At 39.3% G+C, this 16,016-nt stretch overlaps 1 protein-coding gene across 6 annotated transcripts in view; it reads right to left on the minus strand.

Annotated features, from left to right (window-relative positions):
- The window catches only part of LOC124148647 (ack-related non-receptor tyrosine kinase-like), a 177,738-nt gene that overhangs the window by 107,834 nt on the left and 53,888 nt on the right, over nucleotides 1-16,016 (minus strand). The window contains exon 1 of one of the 6 annotated variants that reach the window (XM_048394063.1): nucleotides 15,308-15,452. The exons of the other annotated variants lie outside the window; for them this stretch is intronic. Within the exon in view, the coding sequence (XP_048250020.1) occupies nucleotides 15,308-15,323 (16 nt within the window). The 5' untranslated portion in view covers nucleotides 15,324-15,452. Of the gene's footprint in view, nucleotides 1-15,307; nucleotides 15,453-16,016 lie in introns of those variants that run through there. 6 annotated transcript variants of the gene reach the window in all.

Here is a 16,016-nt window from a genome sequence, read left to right on the forward strand (position 1 = left end):
TACCTGAGCTCCTCAACAAATGTCAGCCACTTCTCGCAATCTACATCACATCCCATTAGGAGGAAAAACTAAATCCCTAAATTCAACTTGTGACATTTCACCATTGCCTCAAGCCAATCTCAAATCCAGCCTTGCTCTGGTGGACAATGCATTGCTTGTCAAGATGGCCAAATGACCCTGGGTCACTTACTGTCTCCTCACTCAAAGAAGTAAATGTTTCATCACACTACAAGGGTGGCTGGGCACAATCAGGGGGTGAACTCTAGCAGGGGGGAGGGGGAGGGGGAGGGGCACAAGCAGGGGGGCTAGGCAGGCTACAAAATACCACAGTTCTTTCTACATGTCTATATTACAACACACACCAGGAACCCATTGTTATGTTCAGGTAGATAATTGAAGTATTTGGAAATAATGTGGGCTACTCCAGGTAGGAAATACTTAAGCTGTCAAGAAGATTTATTCTGTTGACCAACGTAAATCCATTGTGGTTATAAATCAACATACAAATGGAGGAATGGTCGGTCGCACTTCAAATCCACTGAAATCCTGTGTACATTAAGTGGTCACACTTATAAACAACACAGTTAATAAAATACTGTTGACTCATAGGATGACACTATCAGGTGTAAATTAACCTCTCTCTGTGTGGCTTCAACATGTACAAGTGGTGTTGAATTACAAGACTGGACCAAACATTTCCATGATTGGATTGTTAAATCTCGGTAGATGTAGGGGAAAGGTTAGGCCGATGCCAAGTATCTGAAAGTACATGGTTTTTATGGAAACAAACAACTCCATTTAATTGAAAAGGAGCCCCTGTGAGATGGGAGATTCCTGTGGAAAAGGTAGACTTGCTTTAGTTAGGGCTATCATATTACACTAAGGGCTGGGTGAAAGGGTAAAAATACAGTTCAGGGACTGAGACAAGAGTTTTGAGCTTTGTGCTCGGATTGTGTATATGTACGCCCTGAGGTAGTCCTGCACCATGACCGTGGAATATATTAATTTTATGAAAACAAATAAATCTAGAAATGCATACAAAAGCAAGTCTAGCCAGCTCTGAAATCAACATAGGGAATTTTTTTTATTTTTAGAGTCAAGAAGGATATTGTGTAATATAAGATTTCAGACACTAAAGGTTAGTCTAGCCCTGAGGCAGATCCAAGATTTTGCAAGGGGGTGTGGCACTACCTAAGTCACAAAGAAAACAGAAACAAGTGGAGGGCCTCCTCATACAGGTTGACATGTTCACATGTAAAGTGTCTGAAGAAAGGGGGATGCCATGCTCACCAGGTAGTAGCTTATTGTGACTCCCTCATCAACAGCATCTAAATACTGGGTTAGAACTAAACTCAAAGCCTTACTAGCCTGGGTAAAGATAAAATGCCCTTGTTATGTTGAAACAATAGTGAAATTAGGAAATTTGTATTAGCCCGCAGAAATTGGTACAAGCCTCGGGCAAGTGTTAAGTTCTAAAGCTGCAAATAATGCTGCATGTCTGCAAGGAAATTTTTGAGACCCTCAATTGCCAACTGATAGTTTTATCTCATTTTCAGTAACTTGAAATCTCACGTTTTCAAGTGGTTGGTTGATTTACAAGGCAGTATGCATTGGTTAAATATGTCTTCAGAACATTTAGCATAATTCCACTCTATAAACAAGATTTATCTGAAACATTTCTTGAGAAAAAGAAATTCATCTAATTATTTTCTTGCAACAACTAATAAAACAATGATAAGAACTTTTTTCTTATCTATTCTTCTCAACACCTCAATTGATTTCCAGCTGGCAATTAGTTTTTTTGTGACAAAAAATATGTCTTCATTATATTGAGTACATCCACACACAAATGATATATCTGGGGCATAACTAAAACATTTATCCAACTACATATTTGTTTTACTAAATCAATGAGAACAACTTGGGTTGTTCTTCTATTTTTTCTCAACATCATGATTTCATTTCCAGCAAGGAAGGTGTGTGCTCTTGGTAATCTCAAGAGTAAGAAACTTTAACCCAACTCCTCATCAATCCTATAGGTGAGGGGTCTGTGCCAAAGGTGCTACCTCTGCCCATTTGTTTCTATGTAGGGATCTGACAAATCGGACTGACACTTGGTGGGGCCTAACAGGTGTGAGGGCTGGAGCTGGCAATTTGTTATTGTAGAATCAGGAACTCAGTGGGGACTGGATTAGATAATAAACAGTAAAGGAGTACTGACCTAGGCTGGTAGTTGGAGTTATTCTTTATATATTTATGTCACAGTGCTGCATTTGGACAAAAGAGTGTAAGGATGGTTTCTCATGCAGACCCTGAAATAGTCTCTCTTACAGACCTGAACACATATTTGATAAGACATTAATCACACAGTGAATTGCGGGGCCTTAGATGACTGGGCCACCCGTGCCCCCTCTCAGCTCTTGAAGCCTGCACTCAAAGACATATATAGATGTATATACGTCTTTGCTGCACTCTTTCCATTCTCAGCTCTGAAGTTAAGAGAATTGAGTTTCCCCTTATGGGATTAAATAACCTTACAGCAGCAATAGAAACTAACAGTTTCAGTCCACCAGTCCTTATAATGATAACATATAGCAAAACCCTAAAAAGGGTAAATTTCTAGTAGATACCTCAACTATTGGGCACTTTGGCAAGGACTATAGGACCAGTGCCAATTTATAACGCTGCTCACAGATGGCATAATTTCAGTGAAAATATGGCTACATTTGTAACTAAATTTGGACTTGAGAGTGTGATGATAATTTCTTAGACAGACCTTGAAACTCAAATATCCTAAAACACCCAAGCAAATATAAAATATAAAATATAAACACCAGAGAAAAACCAGACAAAACAGATTCTACTGAGTGTAAAAGACAAAATAGCGATGAAAATTATGTGAATGAATCCCTGAAAATCAGTGATGACACCAGTTGTCACAAAAGATCAATACTACTTTACCTAGTCTAGATTTCTTCAGTTTCAGGAAATGAAGAGATTCTCTATTTTAACACAATTTAACAACAAATCTAAAAAATATTTTCATTTCAGAGACTACATTCTAGGCAAGTGTGAGGACATTATGCTTACTTACATCTAACTTTGTGAGTGTACTTTATCTACACAAGAACAAACATTTTGAGATAATATCTCCTGAATCTCTTTCATCATACATGTTATGGAAAACCCAACCTAAAGAATGAAATATGAGGTTAACAAACTTGCTTTCTGGCTATTTTGGGCATCTGTTCCTAATATGTTATGCCTAGAAGGTGACACCATTCTGCTCAGCAGGTAAAGTAGGGTTTCTGACTAACGCAAGATGACAAGGTAACATGTGCATGCCACCAAAACACATCCTTCAGCCTTGACACCATAGACACGGTTCTATATATGCCAGTCATAAACAGTTTGTCCAACCTGTAAACAACCTGGCAACCTCAAAGTAAACAAATGGGATTTTTAATGTGTCGAGGTAGATATGTTACTGTAGGTAGATGATGGAGTACATCACATGATACACACATGGTCAAGGCTGGTCAAACATGAAACAAATCAGGTTCTTTGTGAATATGTTAAACACAGGTCAACATATATATGGAACTACAATAATTGACAAATTGCAAGCTTGCTGTTTTTGATTGATCTTACTATCATGATATAACATTTATACTAAGTTTTCCTATAATAATTAGATCCACATTAAGTGCTTTTATGAGTTATCATGGTGTAATATTTATACATCATTGCATATAATTATAGTTTAGCAAGTAATACTTATCATATCTCAATAAAGTGTTTTCATTTGGTCTTACATGGATGAGTGAGTGACTCAGGTTTAACGCCCCTTTTTAAAGTAATCAAGTTATATCACGGCGTGTAAGCTTCATGTTGGGAAAAGCCCTGATTTTTACCACTTTGGTGAAACACATGAGTAGAGATATGGTTCTGACAAACCCAGATATATAATCGAGGCAACCAGGATTCAAACCCACAATCACAGGTTCCTGGTGTGCCCAAGGGAGGCAACCCTGTACAGCGAAATGCAGGGCCTTATATGACTAGGCCAGGTCCTCCCTGGAATGTCTCAATTCATTACAAAGACCACTCACTGTACCCACATCATGAAATAAATACCCTCAATACAATACTTGTCAGTCTACAGAAACATCATTCACTGCCCATCTACAAGTACAATGAAAATAGTTTCTTTCCACACAAGGTACAACAAGCGATCTGGCCACCAACACCTCTCCTTAGGTTCTTCATGTATCTACCCCCAATCTTCACAGTAGTAACCCGATGAGTTTTTTTACAACAGACCAGCTGATAACCCTAAACAAAACCCTGCGACCCAGGCCATTCATCGTGCCAGCCTGCTGCCAGTGTCAGTGTGCTGATGGCCCTACGGAGATGGGTGCCAGGGTCAATTTTCTGCTTGGCGTGCCATTAGGCTTGCCAGGGTGGGTGTGAGGTATGGCGGGAATTTCCTCATCTTGCTCCAACTATGTAAGCTGAAGGTGGAGTTGGGACTTCTACTTAATTTCTGCCCTTCGGAATGGCCTGATCACAGAGCACTGTGACAGACAAATTTGCAGCTGTTTGCATGACTTGAATGCTGATGAGCCCAAATGGAGGAGACCAATTGTGTCTTGGATCACCGATCCCTTTGAAGTGCTGTAAGGATGCTGTGAGGTCATCTGAGGACAATCATGCAATGCTGACATGAATATTACCCAAAGTTGCCCCTCTTGCTCTTAGGTATCACATATCAGCTGTGATGCTTTTGGAATTATGACATGTTTTATAAACATGAAGTGTCCTGTTTCATGATGAGGGGCAGCTGAGTTGTGGGGAGGGTATTATTAGTTTTGGGACTTTGGATTATTCCTTGACACATTCAGCTAAGTATAGGGTTCAGCAGGTCTGGAAGTAAACAAATGGGCATTTTGTCTTGGACATACCAGTGTCTTAAACACACACACACACACACAAAAAAAGTTCTTCCTGTAAAGTTAAAAAGACAATTTTCAACAATTTGTTATCAACTGCAGTCTGTGATAAAAGCGTCAACCCCTACCAACTTTACCTAATCTTCAACCATCTTTTCAGCAGGTTTTTCTCTTTACATATCGACAAGTTTGTACAGTCTTGAACTGTGCCCATCAAGATGATCATTTTATTATAATCAAATATCCCATATGAGCGAACATGTAACTCTTTCAGTATTCTGGGTTAATTTCCCTTAAATCGGACAGACAAGTTATTGCAAAGGTCAGTCTACCAACCCAAGAAATACCTGGTAAACTGGGACCGACAACAAGCATAGAATTCCTCTTGTGCAGTTGCTAGACATTTGACACCTATTATATATGAGAACAGTGAGATAACGTGACAGAAGAACCATCAAGAACCGAAACAGACTCTGGATTCAACAACTTTAAGTGCCCTTGCTCTTTACTGTGCAGTTATATGTCAGGGTCCAGATAAGGAAACAATCACTTACATAAAGCACAGGAATACATAACTGTGCCCAAAAAATTGTAAAAAATATTCACCAAATACATAGGATACAAAGATTAATATTTTATTTATTTTTTCGTAGAGCTATGCATTCCTGTGCATGAGACACTATCCTTGTGAGAATGAGACTGCAATGGTATGATATAATTTCATCACCTTCAAAGTGAGATTACTTCTACATTTCCGTCACCAGCATCAGAAACAAGATATGTCCATGAATTTACCCAAACAATAAACAGTGCAATGGCATCAAAGGCCTTATCGAAAACTCATGTCACTATCACATCACAACTTAAACAAGCTGCCACAATAACAATCTTGTTACACATACAACACACATTAACTCTATACATGCCCTGGTCTCACCCTGTCCTTTAAGACACAGTGCTATCACACAAGTTTTAATGCTACTCAAATTTACTCAAATTCTCAGAATTAAAAATAAATAACTGAAATGTGAGCTGGTATATTTCACTTCGAAACACAGGTCGCTGTGTCCTGTGTCTTGGCTACAAGCCCAAACAAACAGTCCAATCACCCTCATCTCTGTGACGTCCAGTTGGGAGAACACATCCTCTCCAGTTCCACAACCAAGGAAGCTACGCCTTTGTGCCCCCTGCATCCACAAACAAATGTTTATTTCATCAATCTAATCACTTGCTGCAGGATCTTGCTTTAATTATCCCAGTAATTGCACCATTTAATCGTTATCAGATGGCGTCAATGTACACTCTGTCCTCGCCATGATTGACATGGTAATCTCAGTGGGGGAGCAGAGCAGTAGCATGTACATTCTAATTAATCATAACTAACACTTAAGAAACCAGCATCTGGTGATGGAGTCTGACCTCATATATACTCATCCTAAACTAGACTCTGTTGTATTTCAGGGGGTTTACAAATGGGCCAATAATCTTTTTAATGGCAGTGGTTTGTGTGTTGGCAAATCATGAATGAGAATGAGGTTTGAGATCAACCTGCTGACAATATGTAAAGTCCACATAGTGGCAGAAAAACTAAACATGAGTTATCACTGTGTATAATTTGAAGAACATTACCTTTATTACATCATAGCCAAATATCCTGTCAGGCTGTTAATCGCACTACAATTTCCTCATCCTCACCACTGTCACCATAACTAATAGTTATGTGGAAAACCCTGTCCTCCACAGGAAATGCAACTTCACATGCGCATGGCCGGAAGCCATCACTTCTTTTCTGTATGTCCAGATGTAAAGAAGTCAAATTTGTTGATCACATTAAGCATAGTGGCTTAAGAACTTTGCCATAAGATCATACAGACAAGGGGCGGTCGGGTAGCCTAGTGGTTAAACCATTCACTCATCATGCCAAAGACCCGGGTTCAATTCCCGACATGGGTACAATGTGTGAAGCCCATTTCCGGTGTCCCCCGCCGTGATATTGCTGGAATATTGCTAAAAGCGGCGTAAAACCTCACTCACTCACTCACACATACAGATAGACAATCTCCTGACAGTGAAAGCGAAACTCTCAAGAGTGCCCAGACAAAACTATATTTACTTAAAAGAAGCTAAGGACAACCGATTCTTCATGTCATGTCATGTCATGTCAGTCTAACTATAGTGATCTGAAAATATTGGGCGGTCTTTAACTTCTTTTGTGTAGAATAGGTGCATTTCAGCCTCATTGAGGATAAGGTAGCCCAGCAGTCAAAGCATCCACTCCTCACATGTATACACACCTGGGTTCGAATCCCTACATGCAGTGGTAGAAACTAACCGTTTTAGTCCACTAGTCCTTAATATAATGATAACATATAGCAAACCCCTTAATAACTTAACTTTTGGGCAGTTTGGCAAGGACTATAGGACTAGTGCCAGGTTCTAACGCTGTACATGGGTACAAAGTGATGCCCATTCTTGTCATCATGCTTAGGATGTTGCAGTAACAAAATCAGCATACAATCATCCCCACACTCTACATAACCATACCCATGAAGATCCGGGGTAGAACAGGTCTTCAGCAACCCATGCTTGATGTTAAAGGCAACTATGCTTGTCAAAAGACGCGACTGACTTGGTGGTCAAGCTCGGTGATTTGGTTGATGCATGTTAGTATCCCAATTGGTAGACTTGATTATTTACAGACCGCTGTCATTTAGCTGGAATATTGCTGAGTGCAGCGTTAAACAACAAACAAACACAACCATCATCTACACTTATCCCAGAGATGATCATTTTTCAATAAAACGACACAATGTATAAAATTCCCCCAAATTTCAGTCAGACAACTGGCCTAGCAAGTTTGCAGTTTCCAGACCAGATAAAATGTTACCAGTCCAGAATTTTCTAGACTAACGAACAAAAGTTACAAAAGGGTAAACATACGAATAGTACTGATTAATGTCAGATCTCAGAAAATAACAATACACTGGTGGATTGTCAGCTTAGTAACTTTAAACTCATTTCATTCATCAAATTCCAAGTCATTCAACCATTCATAGTCTGGATCAGGTGCAGAATAAATGTTACTTTCAAGCACTTGTCCAGAAGAAAATAAGGACAGAAACTTGAGGTGGTGAGGCGAAATGGGGTTTAACGTCGCGTCCAAGATTATAGCACTTATATAATGACGTGCATGGACTTGTTTGCGTGGCTGCTTGTACTAGTCTGGACTGATGCTGATTTATAGTGCTAGCTCACTGAGATACCATGCCACAGTTTAACATGAATACCCCACTCAGACACAGTATACTGACTCCGAGCCGACCAGTCCTTGTTTTAGCCCTTTAATGCCGAGTGCCAGACAGGGTAACAACAAGTACCATCTTTTAACGTCTTTTAGTATGACGCGGCCGGGGATCGACAGAAACTTGAAGTAACTGAATAATGTGTTTCATGTTTACAGTTAATTTAACTCTTACATTGAATTAAAACTGCTTTGGTAACTTAAGGTAAATAATAATAGCTCAACCATCAGGTGCACCACTTTTCAAAACTAACTGTCCCGTCAGCGAAATAGACCCTCTCCGACTGCTGAGCAGGCGGGTATATTAAACATCAACTAGCATGTGACAAGCATGGTATGTTGCACTACCTATGGACACGATGCTGCCTTCTGCTTTCCCTCTCAGACAGGAGTAAACATGGGAAACTCAGGTAATTGGAGTCAGCCGTGGATGTGTATACACTCTCCATCAGGAATGCTGCATCACACAGCTGCTCACCACCTAGGTTTTTCTGTTTCCCAAAGTTCACCCCTTCTCTGGACCTGGTTGGATCTCAAGGTCCATCTGGTAGGTGTGCATGGATCATGGTCACATGTCTGGTCTGCATGTTTACTTCAGTGTACTATTGTCAGCTTCCGGTTGCAGAGGTTTCTCCATCACTTCCTTGGATGAATGAATGAATGTTGTTTTACAACTCTCTCTCGCCCTGGTTGGTTCTCAAGACCCACCGGTAAGGTGTGCACAGATCATGTTCACATGTGTGTCTCATGTATACTTTATGGTACTCATCAGATTCAGATTGCAGAAGTTTCTAATCAGTTCCCTGAATGAGTGAATGAATGTTATTTTACACCCTTCTCTCGCCCTAGCTGCTTCTCTTGTCCCATCTTGTCGGAGTGCATGGCTCACGTTCACATGTGTGTCTCCATTATACTTTATAGTACTAATCAGAATCAGATTTCAGTAGTTTCTCATCATTTTCTTGGATGGATAAATAATTGAAAATGAATGAACGTTGTTTTACACTCCTCTCTCTTCCTAGCTGCTTCTCTTGTCCCATCTTGTCGGAGTGCATGGATCATGTTGACATGTGTGTCTCCATTATACTTTATAGTACTAATCAGATTCAGATATCATTAGTTTCTCATCATTTTCTTGGACGGATGAATGATTGAAAATGAATGAATGTTGTTTTAAACAAGTCAGCAATATTCCAGCTTATTCATGGAAGTCTAAACATTATCAACAGTGGGTAAGTAAACCAGTAGTTGACAACAAATGGCAATGACCCACACTGTTGGAGAACATTGACACACATCCTCGTTAGCCTTGTTCCACGAGCATCCCTGGCTCTGCAGCTATATACTTACGTGTGTCTGTGTTAAACTATGGTATTCACAATAGCGCTAAGATCTTTTCTGGAATGAAGCCCAGATCACACATTGTAACCAACATTAAGCCTTCAATTCAATGGGTCCTTGTCATGACCAGAGTGTCAACAATCTGGAAGATTATGGGGTCCCCAAATTCAAATACTATGTCAGCAAGAGTCGAGAACCATATGACATTCCTTAATTTTGAACACTGCCACTATTTGCTGGCTCTCACTACATGCATGGGATGCTGTGGACCTTAGCCTCTGTCTCAGACCATGATACAAATATATCAAATACAGCCCCTGCAAGTCTATAATGTTTGGCAAGTCCAGATTACTGCAGTATCAGGAAAAGAGTCTCTGGGCTCCCTTTTATTATATTTTTGTTAAGATAAATTGAACTGTTTTTTTCTGTACTATATGTTCATTTCAGAGACTAGATGTTAGCCTATCTCAGTCCCTGAATTATACTATCTTTCCTTCCGCCTTGACCTTACTGTAATGCTATAGCCCTAAAAATGCAAAATGAAGCAAGTCTAGATTTTTGACAAGTTTCTAAATCTCTAATCTCCTGGGCCTCCTTTTCAATTTAAATGTTTCTATCAAAATGACATATTTCAGAGACTAAGCATTAGTCGACTGTGGATCTATCCTACACTAGCATCCCAACAGGTCCCTTCATGGAGATACAGAAGCACCATCTGAACCATCATGTAATCATTGTCCTTTCACACCTTCCAGCTTTCTTCATCACAGGCCTCTAAACATAATCAGGACTTACTTGAATGCACTTCCCATTTGGGATTAAAACCCTTGAAACACATTACTTTCAAATGAATGATATATTTGAAAGAACATCAGACATGCTTTAAGTCGACATCTGAACAGAACAAATAAGTGTATCCTTTCATAGACTGATAAGAATCAGGTGTAGACATGAGAACCATTCGGACAAATGTGCCCATTTTTATTTTGGAGGGGGGCATCGTCAGTTGGTGATGCTATTCAAAGTTAAGGATGTAATATTGTTTACAATGACATGGACAAGCTCTGTTGGAGAAGGCTTTGTCCTGATAAAATGGCATTTGCAGTGGAAAGACTATATACTGTGCATTTGATCAAATATTATTAAAAAATATACAGTTTCTTCTTTTTCGATTTTTGTTGTTATTTTCTTTTCATTTTCAATCAATACAACCAGTTTTTATTCATTTTCTGATTATGGCTTTTGGTTCTAAAAATATAAAGTGTTGCCTTAGTAGTAATAACTCACTTTATCATATAACTAAAGCATTTATCCATGACATAAGCTTATGACATAAAAACATGTATGTCATACCCCAATGACATAAGTATGCAAATTAGATATGCAAATAAGATAACCGGAAGTGGGACTTTTTCGCCGGTGCAACATGGATACCTTTGATGTTGGAGACATTATTTCAATTATTCTGCAAAAGTCTGTTCAAGTATTTTGTTTAAAATAATCCGAGGAACTTTTTTTCTCAGCGAAGGAATATGCCATAAAGGAGTTAGGAGGTTGTTTATTTTGGTTTACACGGCTATGGAAAACATGTATCACTACGCACGATCTATACGTAAGATTTCGACAAGTTACTGATGTTAATGTTTAATGCAAAGCCAAAGGCTCGGCAAATACCGATTAACTAAGACTCGGTTGATATTACCCATATTAAAAAACACTCGTGATGACTCCTCTATATGCAGGATATGATTTGAGACAATCTACAGGCCAGTGTGGTCAGCCAGGGTGAGACTCTATCCCTTACAAATATTCACAAGCCAATTCATGGTCAACCTGCCATACTTACCGTATTTTCTTGAGTATAGTGCGCACTTTTTTTTCGAAAAAACACAGTGTGTAGAAGGGGGTGCGCATTATACACGAATTATGAGTTTGGATGTTTTTTTCCCCCATGGAAAGACATTACTGTGAACACGAAACACCGGAAATACCATGTCAACAAATCCATATTGAAGTACGCAAAATAATCATGTAATTACACTGTCTGGCTATAAAAAGACTGTGTAATTTTTTTCTGCGCATAATATTGAAATTTCTTTTTTTTCAAAATATTGAACCCGCTAGAGGGGGGTGCGCATTATACATGGGTGCGCACTATACTCAAGAAAATACGGTAGTGCTGTTATTGTACATGTGGAATGATATAAACATATATATTAAAATGCATATCAACACACTTCAATATTAAACTATATCTTTCACAATAGGCTACCGGTATCAATGGTTTCAACTGACTTAGTTATTAGCATGATAATTAACAGGACCCCTTTGTACTAATTTTTGCTGGGCATGGGTTAAAAAACTGCAGTTCAATCAACCCCCTGATGACATACAGCAGACTTACATCACATTAACATCCCTTTTAACAAATGTATTGCAATATTTTCAGAGCCTAATAAAGTGGGTGACCACGTTAATACACTATCAGCAATATCGGCAGTGACATGGAAATATATATTTCCCTTCAGTTCATAACAAATGTCCATAAATATCAGTTCCAATTTCTAAGGAACACCTCTCCTCAATCCATTCATTGATGAAAACAACAACAGAAGACCTAGCTTTACCAAGTATGACGCAAGAAACAAAAGTCAATTATCTTGAAAACGTTTGACACCAAATTTGACAAATGGACTGCTACCATAATTTGACATTCAAGTTGAGATTCATGTGCTATTTTAGAAACATAATGGACACAAGTCTTAAAATATGGGACAGTTTTATGACACAAAATAAATCATTCAATCTAACAACCATATTTTCCAACTTGCAACATTTACTGATTATGTCAAGTCAGCATTTTCCCCCAAACCAGGAGTCTGTGAAGATTGTAAGATCCACCTGACTGAATACACTGTAATGCTTCCTCTGGCAGAATAATGCTTATTTGTTACAAGCTCCTAAAACTATGCTCAAGGAATAAGCACTCAAGAGACTGAGACGTGATTCTTTATTACTTGGGTTCTGCATCTGTTAACCCCAAATTTTTAAAAATACATAGAAAATTAAGTGCATGTGTGTTTACTTTCTTTCATCAAATTTTAATTCCGATCTAAGTAGATCCTTACGAGTAGGGAGGCAGTTCACAGCAGTCACCTAAAAACTGACTGAGTTGGGTTTTATTTTTCTTTGAATAGTATTTCAGTTAAAGGGACATGACATAGACCCTTCTGAAGCTTTGTTGTAAACAATAGCCAATCCCCCCCCCCGAGTTTACTTGGCTCTGCTCGTCTTATTCTGCGAACAAAATTCTGCTCCAGTGACCACACCGCGGGTGTCGGCTTACCACGTGACCAAAGGGTCTCTTGTTTGTAAACAAACGAAAAACATACAATCTATTTCTTCAATTTGCCGCTAAAAAAAACATGAATCAAGTCCGATTACTCTGTGCAGTGCCTGCGTTGTCGGCTTCACTGTGCAGAGCTCTCGTTTGAGAATTGTATCTGGCATGTAACGGCACACTCGAAAATTATTTCATGCATGACTTAAAGACACACAGTTGTCTTTGTACTGACCCTTTAACTTGATATGGAAGGAAGGCTGATGTGCAGGTCTGCACAGTGAATGGCGCCACCTTGGACCGCCCCCCACCCCCCCCCCCGGAACACCCATGACCCCTTTCATTCCTTGAAAGAAACCAAGCACCACAATCAGGGCTTGATTTCAGGAATTTGATTTAACTTGCACCAGTTGCATGTTGACATGAAAAGCAAGTTGCACTTTGGTCCCATATATTTAGCCAATTCGAAACACAGGCAGGTGTGCTACCAGTGTCACATAAATTAATGACGCATTATTGTAAAACTCATAGGAACATGTGCGCATAATCTTGAAGTAACCAAAGTCACATCAAGATATACAAATTAACACAGGGATCAGTGATGCAGTATGGCAAATTGTAGACACAGACGAGCATTCCTCGAACACAGGTAACACATCAAGGATCATAATCAAGATGAATCTAGGATATGAATGTACAATCAGCAGATCCTGGTATGGCAAAGGGGTGCAACCCAGCACAAGTAATCTGTCTATCAAGAACATAAACAAGATAAATGGAAACAAAACTGTAAGATACAGATCAAAACGCAATCACTTGTTCCACTGAACTGTGATGACTTCCAAGATAACTCATTAAATTAAGCATGAAATTACTGCTCGGAACATTAAAAATATTGGGAAATAATTCAGCTTGATGTTTGGAAATGATTCTTTTCTTCCCAGGAAGTTTGTCAACCTGTGCCAAACAACTTTGAGTAGCCTATAACAAGCCTGGACATGTTTTGGGAGACATTTCATCAGATATTAGTCTTAACAAAAGGACAGTTATTAGCTGAGCTTAATAAACAGAAAAATATTAGACTAGAGTCAGGCTTCAGGCATGTGACTAAAGTCACGGACCGCGGAGATGAACATGTGAGGTGTACTTTATTTCTATATCAGCGACTTGTCTTTCTAATCTCTGCTCCAAACCTGAACTACTTGTCGAGTTGATTCAAACAATATATATGTTGATTGAGAAATCACAGTAAGGTCTTAAAAACCAGGCCATCATTGACACCGAGACAACATGGAAATGAGAGAATATTAGTATCGATGCAATGTAGCAGATGCTTGTTTTTCTGATTATAAACTCAAATGAAAATCTCTGTAGCTACAGGTATGTAATAAATTGCCAGGCAAAAGAGAGTACACATTTTAAAATTGAATTTGAACCAAAAATTAGGAACATGATCAAAACATAAATGGAGTGAAAAGAGTCGCTGAAACAATGCAAACTTGAGAGAACTCCAAAACACAGCCATGATACCCGTATCGAATACATCACCATTGAATAACTATTCCATATTTGCTTCATTTTTAGCCACCATCAAACATGGGTATAAACTTTCTTCAGTAAAATTGACATTTTTAGCAGAGCCCTGGCCAAACGTATTTAGATACATGTTTTAAACAATCTGGTCATTCATACACTGAAGTTGAATTAAGTTATATCTTTATTCAACCATATGACAAATCAGAAGAAATGGGTGCATAGTCAGAAAGAAATGTGAACATTAGTGACTTGTAGTGAGTGAGTGAGTATGGTTTTAAGCCGCTTTTAGCAATATTCCAGCAATATCACGGCGGGGGACACCACAAATGGGCTTCACACATTGTACCCATGTCGCGAATCGAACCCGGGTCTTCGGCGTGACGAGCGAACGCTTTAACCACTAGGCTACCCAACTGCCCCAGTGACTTGTAGTGTAACCATGGAGTTCTAGATCATTTTTGTCATTAAACAATATATCACGTGTCTAACCACGGGTCCGGGTAGTCCTGTGAGTACCTGGCTCCTACTCAATACCCACCAAACCCGGGTACCCGAGTTACCCGTCCCAGCCCTAGTATTAGGTAACTCAACATAAACTTCATAAAGTCATAAAAACATCAATATTTGTAACTATATACAATGCAGGTATAGTCTCCATATTGTTGATGCAGGTGGCTGTGATGTACCAGGTATCTACCTCAGGTATGTCTGATAACCTTCAGCTACCACCTGTCACAATAACCAGCTGACAATGTCAAGAAAATACTACAAAATCCAGCAGTAAAACACGACATATACAGATCAATACCACAATCAGTCTCAGATAGGTGCCGTTACCTTTTTTCCCCCGCATCGTCAATTACACGTCAATTTCGCCGAGTGTGACCATGTCAACACGTCAATCTCACCAGGGCTGGGCTATGTGCGAGCAAGGGTGAGCTGGTATTATCAGGACCAAACACCCGCTAATCCATCACAGGTAGCTACAAACATGGCAGTCTCCTGCATCTTTATCACCCTGACAAAACCTACAGAGAGGGCAAGGCAGATAAAAGACAATTTTTATTCACCCAGGGTTAGGGACTGGATAGTTGCCGAATAAACGAATAAAGGACTTGTCACTGTCATGAGATCTTAATAGTCCGTGCATGTCGGTTTCAATAATGAAAGGTTAAATGCAGTGCTGACCTATCCCTATGCGATGAATAATGCATGCAATCGAGGAGAAAATTCCCCATCCAAATAATTCCATGGCGCTAAATTAATCAGTCAACATGTGTGGTTATTTTGGGCTTGACACCCTGTGGCTATCCTGGACTACCCAAACAGACTTCGAGCAATCTGTCTGAAGGGAAGCATGCTTGACCAAAACAATCAGGCATTTACACCAACAATAGTTTCGTATTTCTAAAGAACCAGGTCTAGTTTCAAGGAATCCTTTTCACAAAGTTCTGTTTTCTCTGACAAGCGACCACACAGCCACAATCAAAGTCAGACAACTACCGTATTCGACATAATAAACACCCAGGGTGCTCTCAAAATCATA

This window comes from Haliotis rufescens, unplaced genomic scaffold (genome assembly GCF_023055435.1).
Source record: "Haliotis rufescens isolate VD_foot unplaced genomic scaffold, xgHalRufe1.0.p SCAF_13, whole genome shotgun sequence".
In the NCBI taxonomy this organism is placed as follows: Eukaryota; Metazoa; Mollusca; class Gastropoda; order Lepetellida; family Haliotidae; genus Haliotis; species Haliotis rufescens.